General features: G+C 48.6%; 1 protein-coding gene across 4 annotated transcripts in view; it reads left to right on the top strand.

The window, feature by feature from the left end:
• Positions 1-19,699, top strand: part of MATCAP1 (microtubule associated tyrosine carboxypeptidase 1) — a 46,037-nt gene extending 26,338 nt beyond the window's left edge. For all 4 annotated transcript variants that reach the window (XM_032788480.2, XM_032788479.2, XM_075073736.1 and 1 more), the window contains 4 exons: positions 7,808-7,940; positions 10,121-10,426; positions 14,212-14,309; positions 18,551-19,699. In XM_032788480.2, the coding sequence (XP_032644371.1) occupies positions 7,808-7,940; positions 10,121-10,426; positions 14,212-14,309; positions 18,551-18,715 (702 nt within the window). In that variant the 3' untranslated portion in view covers positions 18,716-19,699. The remainder of the gene's footprint in view (positions 1-7,807; positions 7,941-10,120; positions 10,427-14,211; positions 14,310-18,550) is intronic.
• Positions 19,700-19,850: the final 151 nt, after the last annotated feature.

Raw genomic sequence — 19,850 nt, 5'->3', positions numbered from 1 at the left:
CTTTGTATTGCAGGGTCTGTCAAACCACTGCTTGTTCAACACGGGATTTCCAATAAATCGCCATTAGTTGAAGTCACAATTTTGCCTCTCTAGTTCCTTTCCCTATCTGATGTGCGCAGTGGTTCCGTGAGCAGAAAGATGTGGACTATCGTGCTGAAAGCTCCAACCCTTGTTTACTCAGCTGAGCCAGGCTGTATTGGAGAAACCCGTGGCAAAGAGACGCATGGTCCGTACTGGACTGTGACCCCACTGCAATCAGTGGTGCTTACGACAGTGTAAAACAGCTGCTGGTCAAGGAGAGGCAGCCCAAAGAGCGGAAGACAATGCTCTGAAAAATGGCTTTACACAATTGTGCTTGATCTATGTGACTCCCATGGCCTCGGTGTGATGTTTTCTTCGAGTTCCCAGGACTGTCAGTCCCCTTGTTACTCCCTGCCTGCAAGACAGAAACTTGCAGGTGCTTAAAGGGATGTCAGCTCCCTGACCTCACTAGCCTGCTAGCCACCCACACAATCTTGGGGCTGTGTGAGCCCTTACTTTGTTTTAACAGTAGGTGAACCCCTTTGAAGCATTCCCCTGTGATATCCAGCTCCTGTCACTGATTACTCACAGAAATATCAGGTTTGCTGTCCCCAATGGGACAGCATACACATCAGCTTGTTTGAATCGACTGAGGATCAGCGTCTATATAATATCACAGCACTGAGATATATTTATAGTAAAAACAAGTTTTTTATCAAAGATAAAGATTTACGAGATACCGAGTAAGGATAACGGAAACAGAAAGGTTATATATAAAACAGAACCCATACACGCTTTCTAGAGACCAAACCTAACTTTTACAGCCTAACCACTTGTCTAAAAGGAGCCTTACCTCACTTGTATGTCCTTCACAGTGCTCCCAGCCAGGGCAGGTTGGCATCCTGTTTTCATGAATGTGATCACACTGTCCAATTCCTTCCTCAGGTGTAGGATAAAGAGGTGTCCTTTTGCCTTCTCCTTATAACCCCCAAAATTCATTGTTTCGTCCCCAGGGTAAAGGGACTTACAATGCTTCATTTACATGGAACCTGAGGCAGAGAGGTGAACATATATCTTTTGTCTGGCTGAAACCTGTTTCTCAATCCTCCCTTGATTCAGACTTCCTTAGGCATATATTTTCGGTATACACAAACACACACAAAACATTGTACATGATATTTGTACATATATGTCACAACCATGTTAATGACCAATGTGACCCTGGCTTTTATTGAAGACCCCACCTGTATGGATAAATATTATGTAAGCCATGTGCTAGGGGTGGTGAGGTTGTGAGGCCTGTGTGATGTTATGAGTTTAATATAATAAATATCTCATTGAAAGGTGACAGGGCCAGAAAGAGTTCGTTATCTCACAGACTGACCTGACCCATGGCCGAACTTTAGAAACTGGTTAGGAAGATACATAAATGAATAGAGCATTGAAATGCAAGTCTGCATTGTTAGAGTTAGAAGTTTGTTCAGGTCTTGTGATATAAGCAGACATGTCTTTTCTATTGCTATAGCTTTGATTCAAAGATCAAAAAGGGAATATTGACATTTAGGAAGATACTTAAGTGAAACAGTATTATTGTCTATATGTCTCTTTGAAGGTTGTGGTAACCTGTATCTGAACCTTTTAATGGATAAATTTATCCTGTGCTAATTGCCATAATGTTTAGGAGAAGGGAAGTTAAGCCTATTGTTTTCTTAGGCCAAAAGGCTGCAGAAAATGTATAAAAACCTGGGACACGATCCTGCTTCATCTCAGATCTGTTTTGGGTTTCAAGAGGGGGAAACCTTAAGCCACAAGGATTGAGATCCCCAGTCATTGACTGAAGTTACCCTGAATAGGGACATTGGATATATCCTATGGACTATTTCTAAAATAACTTTTGGCAACTACATACTCATCTCTACTATGTATCTAAACCTCAAGAATTGAATTCAAATCTGTATGTATATTGATCTTTTAACCAACATTCTCTCTCTTTTCTTTTCTAATAAATTTTAGCTGAGTTAATAAGAATTGGCATTAGGCGTGTATTTTGGGTAAGATCTAAGTTATAATTGGACCTGAGTATGTGGCTGACCCTTTGGGATTGGAAGAACCTTTTATTTTATATGATGAGATAAGATTTTCAGTAATCATCATCATATCTGACGTGTGTCTGGATGGAGGCCTGAGGCTGGGCACTTTAAGGGAACTGCGTAGTTTGAACTTCAGAGAAACCAGTGAGGTACTGTAGAAGCTGTTCTGTGCTGGCTTGGTAAATTTAAGTATTGGAATATCCACCAGCGTTTGGGGGTTGTCTGCCCCATTTTGTTTGCAGTTTACCCTAACTGAGTGACCTCAGCTGGCTCCCACAGGCAGCATGGTCACAGCCTGTCAGGAGTTACTGTTACAGAACAGTGAGCCCTTTGCTAATTGGCAGTGAGGGGCTCTTAGAGTCACACTTGGTAGTCTCGTTTTCCCTGAGAAACTGCTTTGGCCTTTATGAAGGTGTTAAAATACCATGTGCCTGTAGGCTTCAGAGAGCAGCCCCTCCATTGCAGATCCCAGAAAGAAGAGCATAGGAGAGACAAACATTAGCAAGAGCCCAGAGCATCCCCCACAAATCTTCGGTCCCCAAACCAATCTTTATAAATGTACCATGAGGGTATGTTCCTCCCTAAGTACTCAAGAGTAAGTCCTGCAATGTGGGTGCCTCATCACAGGCAAGGCCAAAGGGAACTCAGCCTGCACATCTCAGCCCTCATTGCTCCTAAACAGGAGACCACGAGAGATGGAAGACAGTATGGATAAAAGTGAGTCTCAAGGCGGCAGTCCCTGCCTGGGACGTGTTACTGCAGGGGAATCTGTAGGTTTGGGACCATGACGCACAGTGAATAAGAAATATTAAAGCAGAAGCAAAACCTGAATGAGCAGAGGACTTCCTTCCTCTAGGTGTAGGCACTGGAGGAGGAGGAGTTCTTTGCTTGTGTGAGGTTGGGCCGTGCACTGGTACATACATGGCTGCTTGGGAAGAACAGACCCAAATCCTCTACTTGGGCCACTTCCCATATTGCCCCCTCGCTCTGCATAGTTCATTGGGACAGGGAACAATCCCACGTGTTCATGGGTTAGGCCTCAAAAAGTCATTTTCCATGCCCAGAGACTGTAAAAAAAAATGGCAGGTGGGAGGTGTGTGGGGAAATTAAGGTAAAGGAGGAATAATAAGGAGAACAGTATTACTATGTTCATTGTAACAGGTCCATCATTGGGGCTTATGCTTAAATCAGGCACAGGCAAATACGCTATCTGATGTCCTTGAAAGTTTGTCTTAGATCTGCCACACTGTTTACCCCGTGCTGGCCTTTTGATGAGGCTGAGACCACTGGGCCATAGTTAACCTGTGTAAGTTCTGACCCAGGAGCTGGTGAGCCAAAGTGCCTGGTCAGCAGAGCCGGCTCCTGGGTTTTTGCCACCCAAAGCGGCGGGGGGGAAAAAAAGCTGCAATCGGTGGCAATTCCACCGCACCGCTTTCTTCTTCAGCGGCAATTTGGCGGCAGGTCCTTCCCTCCCAGAGGGACTGAGGGACTTGCCTCTGAAGAGTTCGACATGCCGCCCCTTCCCTTTGGCCGCCCCAAGCACCTGCTTGCTGAGCTGGTGCCTGGAGCCTGCCCTGCCGATCAGCTATGAATATTTGGAGCGGGCGGCACCAGAGAGCATTTCAATATAGGCTAGCCATGTCTCTGGCTTTGAGAACTATAAGGTAATTGGGAACCTCTAGCTGGACTTAGAATAAAAGTTCCCCAAGCCAGGTGAGCCAATGCTGCTGCTCCTATCAGAGAGAGCAGGAATGGGCCACCTGGTTGTTTCAAGTTCACCAGCAGATGGCGCACAAACAAGAATCTAACAATCATGTAATTCATTCTCATCATGGATTGGCTATTATACCAGGCTGCCATATGAGGCAGCCAACATTCTGGCTGTGGTTTCGCACAGAAAGGATCGAGTGTGACAGAGTTCTACTGGCTACCTGGATGAAATACTTATTAGAGATGTAAATGAGGCAGCTAATTTGAGAGACCTAGTCCTGTGCCGCCGTGGTTTGAAGGGTCTGTATTTCTGGGAAAGAAGGGTTTTTTTCACTAGTGGGTCATAGGCCTCTACCAGAGAAAATAGAGTTACTAAGAATGTCACAAGTCACTGCTGAGATCCTAGTGAGCTCTGGTTACTTCATTAACTGGAAAACTACTTCTGTCCTGTCTACAGTAAAAATCCCACAAACCAAAACCCGGTGCTGTGGTTGTTCAGAACGGATAAGAGTGAAGAATGTCACAAGACATTTGATGCAGACCAATAGCCTCATTTCTTTAAAGGTGCTAGTAGAGTTTGATGTCCAGGTGGAGCCTCACCTGTGGGGAGAAGTGAGTTTGGTCACAAGTGGCAGATGGGACCAAAAGGCCAGCCAGTCACTTTCAGAACCTCAAGTCAAGCAGATAAAAAAATGTGCTCAGATGTAACACGGCGTTCTGTTTGGAGTGAAGAAATTCCAGGAGTTTCTGTAGGAGAGAAATTCTACTTTAATCACAGACACAGAATCACTGGTCACAATTCTTGACTCCAAAATGGGACGGCTGGTTTTAGGAGCTTCGGAATTACAGAAATATGTTCTGAAGCTAACATCTTATCACTGTTGCACCTGGTACAAACCGCCTGAAAACTACAAAAGCACTTCTGCCGTTAAAGATTAGAAAGACCCAAATCCCATTCTGAGAATCTCCTTTGTGGAGATTCTGTTTCTGTTGCTGCAAAAACTGAATGACACTTTCTGCTTATGGCACATAGCAAACTTCATTCCCAGCTCCCAGAGTACTTTATAGATTTGTCATCACCCTCCATTTGCAGAGTGGAAAACTGAGGACAAAAGAGAGAGGAAGGGAGCTGCCTGAGGTAACGCACCCAAGTCCAGGGCACTTGGACCTAGACTGCAGTCCACCAGGGTACAGCTCTCTTCCTCACCGCAAAACGAAGAGCAAAAGACTTGGTCTTAAAAAAGATAATCCTAGCGGGTGATTTGACTATTGTCAGTGAAGAATGATGTAAGCTAGAAGCAGCTCAGAAAGAGAATTCAGCAGAGGGACTATAATGCGGGGTTTCCATGCAGTGATACCAGAATCCATGCCAGCTTTCAGAATTCCACTGTGAATTCAAGCCCCACTGGCAAAGCTTGAGTAAGAACTGGTGGCCAGTTCCACTGCTCTTCTGCCCCCGCCCCCACTCCCCCGCATCCATAAAGCTTGTCAACCTGTCAAATAAAGCTATTAGTTTGGTTTGACATGATTTGTTCCTGACAAATCCATGCTGACTGTTACTTATCACCTTATTGTCTTCTAGGTATTTGTAAATTGATTGCTTGATTATCTGCTCCATTATCATTCCGGACTGAAGTGAAGCTGACTGGTCTGTAATTCCCTGGGTCGTCATTATTCCTCTTTTTATAGATTGACACTATGTTTGCCCTCTTCCAGTCCCCTGGAATCTTGCCTGCCTTCCATGAGTTTTTGAAGATAATCTGTGGCTGGCTCAGATATCTCCTCAGTCAGCTCCTTGAGTATGCAAGGATGTATTTCATCAGGCCCTACCGATCTGAAGACATCTAACTTGTCTAAGTAATTTTTTTAACTCGTTCTTTCCCTAATTTAGCCTCAGATCCTACCTTACTTTCACTGGCATTCACTATGTTAGACATCCAATCGCTACTAACCTTTTTGGCAAAAACTGAAACAAACAAGTCATTTAGCTCTTCTGCCATTTCCACGTTTTCTGTTATTGTCTTTCCCCTCTCATTGAGTAATGGGCCTACCCTGTCCTTGAATCATCTTCTTGCTTCTAATGTATTTGTAGAATGTTTTCTTGTTACTTTTTATGTCTCTAGCTAGTTTAATCTGGTCCTGGTGATTTATTACTGTTTAATTTCTCCTCAAATCTCCTCTATTGATGCTTCAATCAGGGACAGTTCCTCAGATTTGTCACCTAAAAAGATTGGTTCAGTTATGGGAATCTTCCTCACAGCCTCTGCTGTGAAGAGTGATATAAAGAATTCATTTAGCTTCTCTGCAAGGGCCTTGTCGTCTTTGAGTGCTCCTTTAGCACCTCAGTCATCCAGTGTCCCCATGGACTGTCTGGCAGACTTTCTGCTTCTGGTATACTTCAAAAATTTGTTAGTTTTTGTGTCTTTTGCTAGTTGCTCTTCAAATTCTATTTTTGGCCTGCCTAGTTATACCTACGCTTGACTTTCCAGAGTTTATGTTCCTTTCTGTTTTCCTCAGTAAGATTTGACTTCCAATTTTGAAAGGATGTCTTTTTGTCTCTAATCTCCTCTTTTACTCTACTGTTTAGTGGTGAAGATTTTTTGTTCCTATTCCTGTTTTGTTTTTATTTGGGCTATACATATACATCTCTACCCCGATAGAACGCTGTCCTCGGGAGCCAAAAAATCACACCGCGTTATAGGTGAAACTTTGTTATATCGAACTTGTTTTGATCCGCCGGAACGCACAGCCCTCCCCTCCCCCCCCAAGCTGCTTTACTGCGTTATAGCCAATTTCGTGTTGTATCGGGTTGTGTTATATCGGGGTAGAGGTGTAGTTTGAGCTTCTATTATGTGTTTTTAAAAGGTTTCCATGCAGCTTGCAAGGATTTCACTCTTGTGACTGTTCCTTTAAATTTCCATTTAACTAGATTCTTCGTTTTTGCGTAGTCCCCCTTTTTGAAGTTCAGTGCTACTGTGGTGGGTTTCTTTGGTATTTTCCTTCCTACAAGACTGTTAAATTTAATTACATTGTGGTTGCTATTACTGAGCAGTTCCAGCTATGTTCACCTCTTGGACCAGATCCTGTGCCACTCAGGACTAAATCAAGAACTCCCCTTTTCCCCCTTGTGGGCTCCAGGACTAACTGCTCCAAGAAGAAGTTGTCATGCTGCCTGGAGTGGCTCACGACTGTGAGTGCCTACCTCAGGGCAGACTGTCAAAAACAGGGCAGGCACCCCAAACTGGTGGTATGTTCTATAATTAGATTTCACCAACCTAGTACCAAACGTGAATTCCTGGATCACCATACCAGTATTCCCATGGGGGCACAGACAGTTCCGAGAGACTCTCCAGTCTATTTTGCCACCCAGACAAACTGAACTTAGTGATAAATGGTCACTTACACCCAAAATTACACCATATTCAGGCTGCTTCCAGTCCCAAGAGACCAGTCCCTTAGCCCAGATAAATTGCTACCTAGATCTTACACCAAAGACAAGGCCTGTCCCAATCCTGTAATAAACTATCTAAAGGTTTATTAACTAGGAAAAAGAAATGAGTTACTTACAGGTTAAAGCAAGCAAAATAACACAAAGAAATGAGTTATCATCTAGATTCTGAGAGTGACAGAATTGTAGTGATCTGTCAATTCCAAGTGTCTTTCAGGGCAGACCCAGAAGGGAGCCCCTGGGGATCTCTGGCTTCAGTTTGGCTTCTCTTGCCCTGTGAGAGTTCAAACAGCAAAGAGATGAAAAATCTCCCCATCAACTATTTCTGTTTCCTGCTCCCAACATTCAAAGCCAATGGACGAGGCTGGCACGTACTGCTCCAGTGTGTACTGGGCAGTTAACAAAGCTTTTGTCTTATAATGGCCCACCTAAGTTTTGATAGTCCTCCTGGGAGTGCACAGTATCACCTAGGTGTGCATGGGGCTGCCAGTTGTGACCATGCCATCATCCTGACCCTTAATTCTCCATCTGCCCCCAGGTGGTCGTTCATCTGACCGAGGATCTCCTGTCCCAAGCTGTGATGATGGTGGAGAACAGCCGGCCCACCCTGGCGATCAACCTGTCTGGAGCCCGGCAATACTGGCTGGAAGGCATGCTGCGCCACGAAATAGGTCAGAGTCGGGCTGGAGGCATGGGCCATGCGGGGCGCTGGTGATGTGGAGCCATGCAGGGACTCGCCTGGAACTAACACTCCTGTTGAAAGGGAATAAAATGGAGCAGCATGTTGCATGCCCTTTGTGAGGTGGGGTGGGCAGAAGGAGGTGGAGTCTATCACATCACAGAGCCGGGAGGCAGCCGTCCTTCCCTATAGGTCTCTGGGGTAACCACACTGGAAATAACACCCTGAACTGGGAGCACCTCAACCTCTCAAAGCTACTGATGATAGGAGGGAGGAGAAGAGCCAGAGGTGGTGAGGAGCTGCAGAGCCTGACCGGATCCAGTTCCAGGACCCTTTGGAGCTGGCTCTGCACAACGATGGGTTGAGGACTCGGCATTGCATGGACAATGCCGATGGATGGAGGCACAGAGGGTGTTGTTTAGGGCAGCAGGCGGGGGTAGGACACCAAGAAAAACTGCTCAGAATTTTTCACAGTGGACATTTTTTTCATTGCAAAATGGCTCTTTCTTCTTCAAAGGCCTCTGTGATCCCCACGGGGGAGTTTCCCCTTGGCGGCAAGCACAGAGCCCTCTTTGAAGCCGTGTCTGTTGGGGAGCAGGAGCCCCCCCCCCCCCCCAGGTGGCACTGAACACATAGCACTGATGGCGGGAAGAGCCGAAGCACCCTCGGCCATGCCCATTGCTGTGAGGGAGGGTTAATGCCAGTGCTGGAATTAGTTGAAAAGGTGTTAGTGCAGCATTAGGACAGGGCAGGATGGTGCTAGGACGGTGTTAGCGCAGTATAGGAGCACTACCACTATACTCACACGCAGTTACACCCAAGGAGAGGGATGGCTCAGCGGTTTGAGCATTGGCCTGCTATACCCAGGGTTGTGAGTTCAATCCTTGAGGGGGGCCATTTAGGGATCTGGGGTAAAAGTCTGTCGGGGGATTGGTCCTGCTTTGAGCAGGGGGTTGGACTAGATGATCTCCTGAGGTCCCTTCCAAACCTGATATTCTGTGATTCATTAAACCAGGGTTGCAAAATCAAACCTTCAGAAGCACTAGAATTAGGGCTCCCCTTCCAACCTCCCTTTGGTCTCCTTGTGCATATGCATTAGGATACAGGATCTCATGCTACTTTTTCCATAGAACCCTGCCTCTTTCGGTGCCCACTGAAAGTCCATTCAGAGCTCTCAGCCAGAAGGATCCAGACAAAGGTGTCCCCTCCCAGGAAGTGCTTTCTCAGGGCTAGGATGGGAGATGGCAAGGAGAAACCTGACAAGCAAGGAGAAGACAGGGGTGCCAGTGCCAGTGCCACCTTGGCATCCCAAGTGCAAGTGGTGGGGGGGGCAGGGCTCTAGAGCAGGGGTTCTCAACCTTTTTCTGTCTGAGGCCTCCCCCAACATGGTATAAAAACTCCATGGCCCACCAATGTCATATAAAAGCCACAGCCAGCATTAGAGGGGAGTATGCAGAGTAATTGCCGGTGCCCCAAACCACAGGGGGCCCTGCTGAGCTACATTGGTCAGGCTTCAGCTTCAACGCCAGGTAGCAGGGGTCAGGGCACCGGGCTTCAGCCCTGCACAATGGTTCTTCAGCTTTCTGCCCTGGTCTTCAGCACGTCTAACACTGGGCCTGCTTGGCAGAGCCCCTGAAACCTGCTCACTGCCCCCCCCCCCGGGGGCCCCGGATCCCTGGTTGAGAAGCACTGCTCTAGAGAGAGCCCTGAGGGAGGGTTGTTCATTCCTAGTTATTCAACCATGGAGTCTAGATCTTGTAAAAGTTTGTTTATCTCAGCAGTGAAGCCATTTGGCCCTGGGGGACAGTTTAGATATCAAAGGATTAATTGAGTATTGTTCCAGCCCTCCTGCCACCAGCAAGTGACTGCTGTGCCCCTTAGCTCTGAGGGAGAGGATCAAATGGCAGAGGTTTTGTCAGAGAGACAAGGTGGGGAAGCTAATACCTTCTCTTGGACCAACTTCTGTTGGTGAGAGAGACCAGCTTTTCTTAGACTTTTATCTGCTGAAAGAGCAGCTGTGGGGTAGGGGGAGTCTGCCATGTCCCTTATCAACGTGGGGAACGATTTCCCCCCAATGCGCCTGATTTCCCAGCCCCACTGCCCAGGAGCTTTGCACGGGATGCGTGAGACACGGGTTGTAGCTGACTGATTTCTCTCCCTTGTCTTCTCTAGGCACTCACTACATCCGTGGGGTGAATAATGCCCGCCAGCCTTGGCACAGCATGGAGGGCCGTAAGCGGTACGACCTGAAGCCTGCTAATCCCACAGAAGAAGGCCTGGCTAGTCTGCACAGTGTCCTCTTCCGTAAGCAGCCCTTTCTGTGGCGGGCAGCACTGCTCTACTACACCGTCCACCAGGCCACTCACATGTCCTTCAGCGCGCTCTTCCAGCACTTGGAGCAGTATGTGCAGGACGCCCACGTCCGCTGGGAGTACTGCGTGCGGGCAAAACGGGGCCAGACCGACACCTCACAGCCAGGTGGGCAGATGACTCCACTGCTTTGGGTGGGAATGGGACTTGGTGACTGGGCTGGGAGGCTGGGGTCTGTTCCCAGATCTGCTACTGCCCAGGGGTGAGTCTCTGTTCCTCATCAGAGCACGGAGGGTCTCTTGCTGTGGCTGTGCAGGGCTGGGGATTTGCTGTTTTAGATGGGGATTGGCAGGAAAGGGTGAGCATGGAGGGCAGGTGGCAGGAGCGGGATGGTGCAGACACCCATCAGCACAGGCTCCAACATGAGAACTGTACAAGGCTGTGGTGTCACAGCTGGGCCCTGCTCTGGCTGTGGCGTCCGTGGTGGCCCCTGCCAGCAGCTCCTTTCTAAGCTGAGTTCACATGGCTGGGGAAGGGGGCACTGTGGCGAACTGGGAATGTTCTTAATGTTTTCTCTGAATACTGTGTTGGTGCCTCAGTGTCCCCTATGCAGTTCTGAAGTATCTAAGTGGTGGAGTAAGGGTATGTCATTGCTACAGAGCAAAGGGCCAGTGCACCTAAATGCCTGGCACTCTGTCTCCTAGCAACTGATGGCCTGGGCCCCTCTGCAAAGGCGCCAACTGAAAGTGTTGGAGACAAAGGGATCAGGTGACCTTCTGGCCTGGGAAAGGGGCTGAGCAGAGAGGAGGGGCTGGAGGGGGTTGTGAGTCTGGAGCTGGCTGGGGACGAGAAGTGAAGTGCAGACGTGGGGGTCTGGCTCACTGCCCCCAGAATGGACCCGGCCGACGGGTCTGGTTCGCTGTACCTACAAACTCTGTTTTAGACCCTGTTCCTGTCATCGAATTAACCTCTGTGTTAGTGGCTGGCTGAGAGTCACGTCTGACTGCAAAGTGGGGGTGCAGGACCCTGTGGCTTCCCCAGGACCCCACTGGGGCGGGCTCGCTGTGGGAAGCGCACGGAGGGGCGGAGGATGCAGAATGCTCCAAGGAGAGACCCAGGAGGTGAATACGTGTGAGCTTCTTGCCCTGAACAAGTCTGCTCAAGGGAGAGGAGGCTCCCCAAAGTCCTGCCTGGCTTGGTGGGGAGCAGTTCCAGAGTATCGCCCGGTGACTCCGTGACAGGCACCCTGGTGGGGGGAGGGGGTATCTGCCCTGAAGAGTTCTGCCTTTCTTGTGTCGCTCTAACTAGCTTTGAAGGTGACACTATCCCTTTAAGTCCTCTGGAAAAATGAGTTAAAAAGTAGCCTCAGGTCCTAGCCCAGCTGTTCTGCCCCTGTCATTTGGCTGTGAGAGACCCAGTGAGCCAGAAGAGAAACTGGCTGTCTGTAGAGGGGTAACAGTGAAACTGACTAGATGGACTGTGGGATATGGAGTCTCTGTGCACAACTCCTCTGACACCCCCAGGCCGGCATCTCAGCCTCGCTTTTTGCTGTAACTCTTACAGAGTTGAGTCTGTCCAGTGCTTTTCAGGAAGCGTTACGCAGGGTCCAAGGCAGCGCTGCAGTAGCTGGAGCCCTGAACTTGGGTGATAGTAACAATTCCCATGCATCACAGCTGGGGAACCAGCCTGTGTGTTTGTCAGACAGATACTTACACTTAACATGCAGAACCCTTGTAGAGGGTCATTGAAATACCGAGATTACAAAGGGCACTGCCGCCGCTCATGCTTTTCGGGCCGGGGGGGGGTCACTGTGACCATTCCTCCTGCCTACACAGCTGGAGAATGTCACCAGGGATCCCTGTGGCAGCCCCATCACTCAGAGGGACTTAGACGCTTGACTCCCATTGGTTTCACTGACTTTTGAGCAGCTGCTCCTGTCTTTGTTGAAAGACTCCAGGAGACATTGGATCCACCACACCTCTGTGTCAGTTTTTTCAACGGTTAATCACAGAATATCAGCACTGGGAGGGACCTCAGGATGTTATCTAGTCCCAACCCCTACTCAAAGCAGGACCAATCCCCAGACAGATTTTTGCCCCAGATCCCTAAATGGCCCCCTCAAGGACTAAACTCACAACCCTGGATTTAGCAGGCCAATGCTCAAACCACTGAGCTATCCCTCCCCCCCGGTTAATTACCCTCATCTAGTTTCAACTTCCAGCCCTTGAATTCTGTTCTGACTTTATTTGCTACATTAGAGACCTCTACTAGTGTGTCACTTGTGGGGTATTGAAAACTGTGTTACCATTACCAGCGCTACCACTTTAAATTATGATGGGTTTCCTGCTCCTGCTTGCAGGCTATGGGGCTCGGTAGGGAAGTGTGTGATCTGGGCATAGCAGCAGTCAAGTCTGTGGAAGGCCAGCCTAGAGCAAAATGGGGTGAGATAGACCTCTCTCTGTCTTAGGGAGCAGCCTGCTTCGTCTCTCTCTGGGTTTTTTTTGGTTGTTTTGGGTTTTGGATCTGGACTCTATGGGTACCTCTACACGTGCAGGTAGGGGTGTGATTCCCAGCTCAAGGTAGCTCTCACCCAGCTCGCGCACTAAAAATCAAGTGTAGCATGAGCTAGGTGTGCTGAGTATGTGCCAGACTTTCAGACAGGTACATACTTAGGGGTGGCTGGTCCGTCCTGCAGCTTGCACTGCCACAGCTACGCTCTGGTTTTAGCACCCTGTCTCTCCTCAAGCTGCACCCCAGCTCGAAGTGTAGACATAGTCTAAGAAATGACCTAGCACTACATGGCAGCCTGCAGAAAGAGTATGTCTGGTTTTCTTCTATGCACGTGTGTGTGCATGTGTGTGTGCGCACGCCGTGAACGTAACAGAGAACGCTGGGACAGCTTCTTTAGGAAAGAAAAATAAAAGAGGACGATGAAGAGTAGAGATAAAATGGCTACCTACTGCAGTCTGGAGAGTTTCCAATTTAACGGGGGGAAAAAAGGAAGATTTTGCAACATACATTCGAGACTTGAGCAGTATTTTTACGTGTGTGCTATAGAGGATACAGATAAACAGAGGGCTGTTCTCCTAACGTTGGTGGGAGAAATGACATTTACCATGCTTAAGCTTGTGTTGTCCACAGAAACCTGCTGAGCTGGAGTATAAAGGAGAGTCTAGAACAGTGGTTTTCAACCTTTTTTCGTTTGTAGACCCCCTAAAAATTTCAAATGGAGGTGCGGACCCCTTTGGAGATCCTAGCCATAGTCTGCGAACCACTAGCTGTCCCTGGACCACAAGTTGAGAACCACTGGTCTGAAGAAACCAGATCATACAGCTTCTCTCAGAGCCTCCTAACCTGCAAGCAGGCCCAGGAAACCCCTTCTAGTTTACAGTGAGAGCTTTAATTTTCTCCTAAGCAGATTTCATCTCCTCACTCTTCACCCCCTTTTCCAGGTCAGTAATAAATATATTGGAGACAGCTGGTCCTAGTACTGACCCCAGCCCACTGGACTTGCTTCTGACCTCACTTACACCGGCTCTTTTCTAGTCTAACTCTAAGGGATGTCTACACTTGGAGCTAGGGCTGCAGTGCTGAGCGTGTGTAAACGTACTCACGGTAGTTCTCATCGAGCCAGCGCATTACAAGCAGGAGTGTAGCCGCAGGAGCACTAGCTGCCCCATGTACATACCCAGGGGGCCTGGGCGGGTTTGTACCTGAGGGGGCCAGCCTGTGCTACTGCAGCTACACTATGATCCTTGCAGCTGATGAGAGCCAGCACAGCTCGTCTGTGTGAGCTGGGCACTGCACCCCTCGCTCCAAGGGCAAACACACCCCAGCTGACATCTGTTGAAATGCTGTTGATTTGCACCAGGGTGGGATGAAAATTAGGTCCATGGCAGCCAGCATGTTGGGAGGTGGCTGGGTTCCCACTTCTCCTCCTTGCTCTCTTCCAGGCTGTTTCAGTAAGGATCAAGTGTATCTGGATGGAATTCTCCGCATCCTGAGGCATCGGCAGACTATTGACTTCCGGTTGCTGGCAGCACTGGGCAAGGTAACAGCCTGGAGTGATGGACAGAACCTGTTTCCTGATGTGAAATCAGTACATGGGAACGGTTCTGCTGCAGGATGGGCCACGGTTTATGGATTATTTTTGTGGTGTTTTTACACCCCCCGCCAGTGCGATAACCAGGGTTCTTCCCCTTGGTCTCAGGGACGTAATCATAAACTTTGCTATTTGATTAATGTAAATACTCAGGAAATTAACATGAAAAACCCAGCTCTGGTCATTAACCCTGTTCTTAAATGATGGAATTTAGCACAAATACCGAATAGAAAATTACTGGGGAAAGGGATCTGGGGATTATAGTGGATCACAAACTGAATAGGAGTCAACAGTGTAACACTGTTGGGAAAATGCGAACGTCATTCTGGGCTGTGTTAGCAGGAGTGGGGAAGTGGGACACTGGGAGGACACACGAGGAAGGTACAAGGTGGAAAGCCTCCTGATTCATACTGAGAAAGCAGGGCAATCGGCTAGTTATCTCAGGTGAATGTAAACGAACACAAGAAGCCTGGGAAAAAGCAGGAAGAATTGGAGGTCCTGGCACAATCAAGGAACTATGATGTGATTGGAATAAGAGAGACTTGGTGGGGCAGTTCACATGACTGGAGCACTGTCATGGATGGTATAAACTGTTCAGGAGGGACAGGTATGGGAGGAAAGGCGGAGGAGTTGCACTATATGTAAGAGAGCCTGTTCAGAGTCTTTGGGTTGAGTCTAGAGGCAAGAGCAACAAAGGTGATGTTGTGGTGGGCGTGTGCTATAGACCACCAGACCAGGGGGATGAGGTACACAAGGCTTTCTTCCAGCAACTAACTGAAGTTTCCAGATCACAGGCCCTGGTTCTAATGGGGGATTTCAATCACCCTGACATCTGCTGGGAGAGCAATACAGCAACACACAGACAATCCAGGAAGTTTTTGAGGAGAGTGTTGGGGACAACTTCCTGATGCAAGCACTGGAGCACCCACTAAGAGGCTGTGCTCCTCTGACCTGCTGCTCACAAACTGGAAGAATTGGTAGGGGAAGTAGAAGTGTGGCAACTTGGGCAGCAGTGACCATGAGATGGTTGAGTTCAGGATCCTCACAAAGGAAGAAAGGAATAGCAAAGTATGGACCCTGGACAGCACTTTGTCTCCTTCAGAGAACTGATGGACAGGATCCCTGGAAGGCTAATATGAGGGGGAAAAGTATCCAGGATGCTGGCTTATTTAAAGAAGCCTTACTGAGGGCACAGGAACAAACCATCCCAATGTGCAGAAAAATAGCAAATAGGCAGGCAGCACAGCTTGGATAACAGTGACATCTTCGGTGAGCTTAAACTCAAAAAGGAAGCTTACAAGAGTGGAAATGGACAGATGACTAGAGAGAAATATAAAATTGTATGCAGGGATGTAATCAGGAAGGCAAGGCACAATTGGAGCTGCAGCTAGCAAGGGATGTGAAGGGAACAAGAAAGGTTTCACAGGTATGTTAGCAACAAGAAGGTGGTATGGGAAAGTGTGGGACCCGTACTGAGGGAGGGAGGCAACCTAGTGACACTGATGTGGAAAAAGCTGAAGTACTCAATGCTTTTTTGCCTCGGTCTTCACAGTCAAGGTCAGCTCCCAGACTGCTGCACCAGACAACACAGTAAGGGGAGGAGGTGAACAGCCCTCAGTGGTGAAAGAACAGGTTAAGGACTATTTAGAAAAGCTGGACATGCACAAGTCCATGGATCCAGATCTAACGCACCCAAGGGTGCTGAGGGAGTTGGCTGACGTGATTGCAGAGCCATTGGCCATTATCTTTGAAAATTCGTGTGATTGGGGGAGGTCCCAGACAATTGAAAAAGGCAAATATAGTGCCCAGGAAACAAAGAGAACCCAGGGAACTACAGACCGGTCAGCCTCACTTCAGTCCCTGGCAAAATCATGGATCAGGTCCTCAGGAATCCATTTTGAAGCACTTGGAGAGAGGAAGTGATCAGGAACAGTCAACATGGATTCACCAAGGGCAAGTCATGCCTGACCAACCTGATTGCCTTCTGTGATGAGATAACTGACTTGTGGATTGGGGAAACGGTAGATGTGATATTATCTTGACTTTAGCAAAGCTTTTGATACGGTCTCCCCAGTATTCTTGCCAGCAAGTTAAAGAAGTATGGGCTGAATGAATGGACTATAAGGTGGACAGAAAGCTGGCTAGATTGTCGGGCTCAACGGGTAGTGATCAACGACTCGATGTCTAGTTGGCAGCCGTTAGCAAGAGGAGTGCCCAGGGGTCAGTCCTGGGGCTGGTTTGTTCAACATCTATTAATGATCGGATGATGGGATAGATTGCACCCCAGCAAGTTCACAGACGACACTAAGCTGGGAGGAGTGGTAGATACGCTGGAGGTTAGGGATAGGGTCCAGAGTGACCTAGACAAATTGGAGGATTGGGCCAAAAGACATCAGATGAGGTTCAACAAGGACAAGTGCTGGCTGGTGAGTCTTGCCACATGCTCAGGTTTAGCTGATCGCCATATTTGGGGTCGGGAAGGAATTTTCCTCTGGGGCAGATTGGCAGAGGCCCTGGAGGTTTTCGCCTTCCTCTGCAGCGTGGGGCATGGGTCACTTGTTGGTGATTCTCTGCAGCTTGAGGCTTCAAACCACAATTAAAGACTTCAGTAACTCAGACATAGGTTAGGGGTTTGTTATAGAAGTGATGGGTAGGATTCCGTGGCCTGCTTTGTGCAGGAGGTCAGACTAGATGATCATATTGGTCCCTTCTGACCCTAAAGTCTATGAGTCTGAGTCCTGCACTTAGGAAGGAAGAATCCCCTGCATCGCTACAGGCTGGGACTGAGCTGCTAAGCAGCAGTTCTGCAGAAAAGGACCTGGGGATTGCACTAGACGAGAAGCTGGATATGAGTCAACAGTGTGCCTGTTGCCAAGAAGGCCAACGGCATATTGGGCTGTATTAGTAGGAGCACTGGAGCAGATCGAGGAAGTGATCATCCCTCTATTTGGCACTTGGTGAGGCCACATCTGGAGTATTGCGTCCAGTTTTGGTCCCCCCAATAGAAAGGATGTGGACAAATTGAGAGAGTCCAGCGACGGGCAACAAAATTATTAGGGTTGGGCACATGACTTACGAGGAAGGCGGAGGGAACTGGGTTATTTAGTCAGCAGAAGAGAAGAGTGAGGAGGATTTGATAGCAGCCTCAACTACCTGAAGGGGGTTCCAAAGAAGATGGAGCTTGGCTGTCTCAGTGGTAGCATTAGGTGAATAGAACAAGGAACAATGGTCTCAAGTTGCAGTAGGTGAGGTCTAGGTTGGATATTAGGAAACACTATTTCACTAGGAGGGTGGTGAAGCACTGGAATGGGTTCCCTAGGGCGGTGGCGGTATTCTATCCTTAGAGGTTTTTAAGGTCTGGCTTGACAAAGCCCTGGCTGGGATGATTTAGTTGGGAATTGGTCCTGCTTTGAGCAGGGGGTTGGACTAGATACCTCCTGAGGTCCCTTCCGACCCTGATATTCTATGATTCTATGAGTGTTGTTAAGCAAGACACAAAACATAATTCTTCCACTCTACACTGGTAAGGCTTCGAGTGGAGTATTGTGTCCACATCTGGGCACCACACTTTGGGAAAGATATGGACAAACTGGAGAAGGTCCAGAGAAGAGCCACAAAAATGATGGTCTAGAAAACATGACCTGTGAGGAAAGACTGAAAAAAATGGGTTTGTTTAGTCTGGAGAAGAGAAGCCTGGTGGAGAGAGAGGGACATAATAACAGTCTTCAAGTACATAAAAGGTTGTTATAAAGAGGGGGGTGAAAAATTGGTCTCCTTAACCACTGAGGACAGGACAAAAAGTAATGGACTTAAACTGCAGTAAGGGAGATTTAGGTTGTTGGGTCTCATGCACTGCAGTGAGAAACAAGAGTATCTGTTGGAAGCCTCTCCATGACCCCTCCACGTCACCCCTGACCCTAGAGTCTGGAGCTGGTGGTTCACAGCCACACAGCCCTCCTGGCCAGAGAGTGACCATGTAGCTCTGGTGCCTGGAATTCCTGAGAATGTCCCATCTGTTCTTGCCACCACGTGGGGCCCTCTCAATAAGGCCCGGGCTAGTGTAGCTAAGTTAGCAGCCCTCCCCCAGATGCTATAGCAGGAGGTGAGTGAAGCAGAACGCATGCAGGGCTGCGTGGGTGCAGAGATCCCCTTGGATGGCTGGCCTGAAACATCCATTTTCTTTCCACCAGGTCTCCTACGAAGATGTGAATCAGCTGAAGAAATTTGGGGTTCTGGAGAAGGCACGAATCCCCCATTTCATGCAGGACATGGAACGGTACAGGCAGCAGCTTGACCACATCGTCGCCACCAACAGACTGAACGAGGAGGAGCTCGAGCAGTTGCTGCCAGGCTGACCAGGTCTGCAGGGTCCTGACCTGCCTGCCCCTGTGGCAGTGTCCCACTTCCCAGGCCACACTGCCTTGCAGACAGGAAGCCTTAGGCGCAAAAGGGAGTTGTCTTGTGTGTGTGTCTGATTGCAGCCGTCCAAAGCATTTAGGGTGCCCAGGGGTCTGTGTGTGTATTATTCATTTTGTGACTGTTTGGCAGGTTAGTCCTGACCAGGAGGCGGCTGCCATTTCAGAGCTTCCTCCCAGCCATTCAGCATTGGGTCTTGCAAAGGGAGAGCTGGTGTGTGTGGGTTCCTGCAGCAGGCCACAGCTTAGCAGTATGGAATGTGGCGGTGAGGGTGGGGGGAGGGGATGATGGCTAAGATGCATGCAATGCCACAGGAGGGAACTAGCACCACAGGTGCTTTGGGGGTGGGGGTTTTAAATGCTGTTGCAGGGAGAGGGCGCTACACTGGGGGAAGGAAGGATGATGGAAGATAGTTAAACAAATCCAAGGTGAACAGAAATGTTCTATAGGAATCACTGAGAGGACTGTGAAGTCTGCAGATCATAGATTAAAACCCTAGGAGGGAGCGGTGGATTGGTCAGGGAGGGTGGAAGGGTGTGAGGTGTTGGAGGAGCAGAGCTGGACGTGTGCTGCACTCCAGGAGAGGGTGAAGGAGCACCAGGGCTGTTCTCGTCTATATCGGTTCTTGTCCTGTGCTTGGCACTATAGTACCTGGGCAGAGAGGAAACCATACAGCTAGGAGTGACTTCTCTAGCTGGGGAGAGGGGACTGGATACTATTAAAGAAATCAAATTTAGGCTGCATGCCATGAAAAGCTTCTGCCAGCGTGGTATTTCCTCACGAGCAGGTGCTCTGGTCAGCACCAGAACTCAGTCAACTGCTTCTTTGCTTTCCACTCAGACATTGCCCGAAAAAATGCCTTTGCCCCTGACCATTCCTCAGCTGTAAGGAAGATTTTAATCCCCTCAATAAAAGATTTTTTTTGCACTCATGTTTACATGGGAAGTGTCAGTAATGCTGGAGGCCTCACTGGGGGACTAGCGAAGAAACGGGGGATGGTGTCACCCAAGAACTTGAAATCTGAGCACCAGCTTTCTGGCAGTGCTGGGGGACTATTGTGAATGGTCCCTGCCC

Source organism: Chelonoidis abingdonii, chromosome 19 (assembly GCF_003597395.2).
Source record: "Chelonoidis abingdonii isolate Lonesome George chromosome 19, CheloAbing_2.0, whole genome shotgun sequence".
Classification (NCBI taxonomy): Eukaryota; Metazoa; Chordata; order Testudines; family Testudinidae; genus Chelonoidis; species Chelonoidis abingdonii.
The sequence above is the reverse complement of the archived record's forward strand: the minus strand, read 5'-3'. Positions and strand labels throughout refer to the sequence as shown.